Source organism: Primulina eburnea, chromosome 12 (genome assembly GCF_022965805.1).
Source record: "Primulina eburnea isolate SZY01 chromosome 12, ASM2296580v1, whole genome shotgun sequence".
Classification (NCBI taxonomy): Eukaryota; Viridiplantae; Streptophyta; class Magnoliopsida; order Lamiales; family Gesneriaceae; genus Primulina; species Primulina eburnea.
Window position 1 is genome coordinate 34,920,862 of NC_133112.1, and position 4,795 is coordinate 34,925,656.

The window sequence follows — 4,795 nt, forward strand, 5'->3', positions numbered from 1 at the left end:
ACACTATGATACTTCAGATAATAGCGGCATCTTACAAAAATCCAGGATTGAAATAACAGCAGTATTCATCGGGGTAAATTTAGTCATTTTGGTAGTGATTTACAGAAGGAGCCATTCCAGCGATTTGAGAAAACCACCTACAGAAAAACAAAATGATGCAGTACCACAAACATAAGGGGTCAAAGGTAGGTAATTTCATGTATCAAATTCATCACAAGTTATTAACTTTAGTTTTTACAAGGAGGTGAGATCTAGGCCCAGGAGGATCTGGTATAGCATACTATATGAACAAGATGATGCAGTTGAAGGAAACTATTAGACAAGAGCTATCACTCTCGTTTGTCCTCCTCGAGATCTTCGACAAGTCCAAAGACACTATCTGCTGCAACTGATGTCTTCCTATCTTTTCTTTCCACTTTGGACGCCATGTCTCCGGCCATTAGTACTGCTGTGCTTGTTAGAGCTATGCCTTCCTCCTCATCATCACCAGTCTCATAGGCATACCTATATTTTAAACGAACAAGAGAAAAATTACACACCTTTTATGAGCATTTTATGAACTAAATCAAGTGGATCTCAAAACATCTAAAACCAATATAATATCAAGTGTTAAGATGGCAATTCAAATTTGTATACTGTCAGAAGCCAAAACACCATGCCTAGATCGACGAGACAATGTGGTATATAGGAAAATCGTGATAATTGGTGCTTCCCAACAAATTATGAATAGAAAAGAAAATAGAAAGGACATAGAACTTACCTAGTTGGGTTATTAGAAGGAGCCAAGAGTATGCATAGAACCACCAATAATAAAAAGGCGAGTATGGTCCAGAATGCAGGGATGATCCAGGATCTTCGCCACAGTTCGCTTAGAGGGTCACTAGCATTGAAATACAACTGCATTGCGAAAATTAGTTGATTCTCACAAGTTTATTTAGTAACTATAACATTAAACAAAATTGGGGGAGGGGAATATAACAGAGAATTACCTCATAGCCGATCCAAGCGACGGAAAGCAAAACTGATATTGCTAGAGAATTGGTAAATTTTCGATAAAGCTCAAGTTTGGCCATGCTTCTTCGAATCTTAAACGGAATTCAAGAAGCAAAATTAAATCAGAATTATAGCAACTTAATATACTTTATACAGGACATAACAGCAGCAGTTTTCCATCATTCCCACTATGAATACAAGGAACTCACGCTCTTTCCACTTCAATAAAGGATCAAAATTGAGATACAAAAAAAAATTAAATAAAGCAAAAGAAAAGGGGAAAAATGTCTGGGAAGGATCACAAAGTTGATGATTTGCACACAAGAACGTAGAAGAATTAAAGAGAATTTATTTCAATAACAAGTATTTTGAACAGCATAAATAGCCTTTACAACAGATTAAGCAAAACTCGGACACTCGATGCATAGCAGATTTATCATTCTTTTAGCCTGGAGAGAAGTATCAAAGACTAATTTGCCGAAAAATTGAAGGGCAAATGATAGAGAGGAAAATTATCAGCCCGAAACCAGAATCCCTGATAAATGAATTAATAAATGCACACATACCAAACATGCAGTGGCGACCAACACCAAAGGATGCTGACATTAATACCTGAAGTTTCTCCAAAGTTTTAGATAATGATGAGAAGATCCAAAGAATAAAGCAAGCATCCAAAAGTGCCACCGGTAGCACTAAAAAAAGCCTGGCTTTTCCTGCAAAGTCGTTGATATTTCCCAAATGCTCAAAAAGCTCTAGGGCTTCTGATGCCACAAAATACACAACACCAAGAAGAATAATTTTCGAGGTTATGCCTCCAAGAGTTGGTCGCATAACACCATAACCCATCGAGACCACTAAGAGAAGAAGCCGAGAGACGGTTTTCTTAACAGCACTGAAGGTAACTGCCCAAAGCGTAATCCCCATGGGCCTACTTCCAGTAGCATTGAAATTTGCATACTCAAAGTACCAAAATGCCATTTCACACATTCCCAAACCAATTACAGCAGTGATTTGGTAATGCAACAGTATAATGTCTTTCCAGTGTTGTACAAATCGCACAAACCATATGAGACCAAGAGCGAGATATGCTAGAGACATGAAGCCATAGAATGTCATTAGTGGTGCCATTTTCCCAGGCAAATAGCCTTCGGGGTTTCTCCAGACGGTCCTTCCATTTATTATTGTTCCTTTCAATTCTGGATCACAAAACATAAAGTAAAGATAATACATCCCAGTTTTATTTATCTCAACAGTTTGAAGATCCATATTAGCCACAACATCTATTCCCCCAAACGAAGTTCGTAGCCTTTTCGGCCAATCTGGGTTATTAGGGTCTTGGCGGATGATAACCTCTCCCACCTTGCAAAACCCATCCTTGGCAAGAGTAGGGTTGCAACAAATTGCATTGGAACCTATATGACTACCACCAATCTTATCTCTATCTCTGACCTCCACTATTATGGCCTCCACCACTCCCGTACTTGAATGCATGTTATTTTGCTTGCTGGCGACGTCCTTTGGTCTCCTAAATGTGATCGACTCAAACCTGAAGCATGTGGTATATGCGAAAATAGGTTACAGTTTTAAATATGTATCGCAAGAGAGAACTAAAAACCATATGGTCGGGTCCCACAACCATGAAGCACTGCAATCATGGTTTTGGGCTCCAATGCAGGCCAATAGGAACAGTAGCGAAGCCAAAAGTTAGACAAAGGTAGATGCAATTAAAACTTGAAAAACTTGGAGGAAAGGGGACACAACCACATTTTCGTGTATATATATATATATATATATATACATATAGAAGAATTTAAAAGATGGAGGAAGGCGGCGCCCTGCCAGCCACGTCTTGCTTCGCAACTGAACAAATGTTTACATGAAAATTCCAATAAACTAACCGTAACAACCTAAGTTCCAAATAGAAAATCCTAATGATGTGTCAAAGACGCACCTAAGTGACGACAACATAAAACCGACAAACGAATTAATTGCGACAAATCTAAACAAATAACGACTGGACACTAAATGTTTTATAGCATACTCTCAGCTCCATTTCCTCCACGCGGTCTCGTCCTATCTGCGAGGAAGATTACTTGCCTCAACAGTCAACTGTCCAGCTAGCGAGCCACAAATCAAATACTTTCATATGCCAAAATGCGGCTCGTTCAAATTCACCATTATTTATGATCCTCATTTTAACTCACAGTCTAAAACCCTATGAAGTGAAAACGTTCATCAATCTTGGTACACTAAACTTCTACTGACCTTCCAAATCCGACACAAGGGAAAGGAAAACAGAATCTTCTTCATAATCAGACCTTTCAGTTGAAATGTAAATAGAGATCAAATCAATGCATGGAGATCAATCAAAACAATTAACACAACACACACACATCACCAGAAAAAAAAACACATTCTAAATTACTAGGAGATTAAAAAAACCAGACATCTAAAAGCCATTTACATACCTCTAAGTAATCATGCTAAATTTTTTTAAAAAAATGGCAACATAAAAAGGGCAAAACTTACCACAAACAAAAACTCACTCAAATTTTAAGTTGAACCCAGTAAATCTTTATACCTGATGAAGGATTTGCCATTAAGGGGCTTATTTTTATCATCAGCGGGAGCGGTTTTAGAAGGGTCCAGAATCTTGGAAGCGTAGAGCCCTTCACTCCCACCATGGAAAAAGAAGGAATCAAAGCGAGGAATGAATTTCTCATTCTTATACTCATGGATCGAACCCCTCACCCCATTTTTGCTCAACGTACAAAACAACAGCAAAACCCCAACAAAAATGCCCATTTTTCGACATGGAATCACTCTGCTAAAGAACATCTCCCCACTGTTTTTTCCTCCGCCGTCCGAATCAATGCAAATAACAAATGAAATGGGTATCAAGAATCTGTGAAGAAAAAGGGAGTGGAGGGTGATTTGTCGATAATATAAGAGCAGATGACGATCTGCTAAAATTTAGGTGTCATTTTCATTTCCCTTGACATCATCATCGGTGCCTCTTATTTAATGAAACTGATGAAGTTAATAAAATAATTAAAATTATAATTAAAAAAATCAACGATCATGCTACATGTATAATAGGTGAGTTTCATGTGAGACCGTTTCACGGATCATAATAAAAAGTAATAATTTTAGTATAAAAAGTAATACTTTCTCATGGGTGATCTAAATAAGAGATCCGTCTCACAAATACGATCCGTGAAACCGTTTTACACAAGTTTTTGTCTAATAAGAATTACGTATTGGATTATGAAATATATTTGAAATGACAAAAATATCTTAAATGTATTTTTGAAAGAGTTTTCCAAGTAAAATGAAAGAATAATTTTGTAATGTATTTTATAATTCAATCTGCAACACCCATCGTACATATAACAATTTCAAAATTCAAATGGATTCAGTTAGGAAGATTATCTTATTTAATTACTCTGCCTTAATCTTTAACCATTTGGGGTTAGACAAAAATCAAAATCAAACCCATTGTTAAGAAGATCGTGTATTCAACTTATCTTCCATTGTCTCTTCACGTAAGCAAACTCCCACTACCTTTAGGTATTTTTATTATTATGTAGTTTCTCATTTTATGTTGGGAAATTTGTAATTTTAGTATGGTAAGTTGAAATATTTTAGATTTTAGTCTTTTAATTTTGTCAAAATATAACTCAGTTCTTTTTTTAAAAATTTTGTCTTTTTTCGTCCGAAGTCACTAAATCTATTAAATATTGCTTATTTGACAACAATATTCTCCTACATGGCTCACGTAACTAAGTATTACACATCTTAA

At 36.4% G+C, this 4,795-nt stretch overlaps 1 protein-coding gene across 1 annotated transcript; it reads right to left on the reverse strand.

Moving 5' to 3' along the window:
• Positions 1-172: 172 nt before the first annotated feature.
• LOC140807279 (uncharacterized) lies at positions 173-4,001 on the reverse strand. Its single transcript, XM_073164068.1, has 5 exons — positions 3,575-4,001; positions 1,606-2,539; positions 990-1,085; positions 761-897; positions 173-504 (listed from the first exon to the last, which is right to left on the reverse strand). The coding sequence occupies exons 1-5, from the start codon at positions 3,829-3,831 to the stop codon at positions 330-332; spliced, it is 1,599 nt and encodes a 532-aa protein (XP_073020169.1). The 5' UTR covers positions 3,832-4,001; the 3' UTR covers positions 173-329.
• Positions 4,002-4,795: the final 794 nt, after the last annotated feature.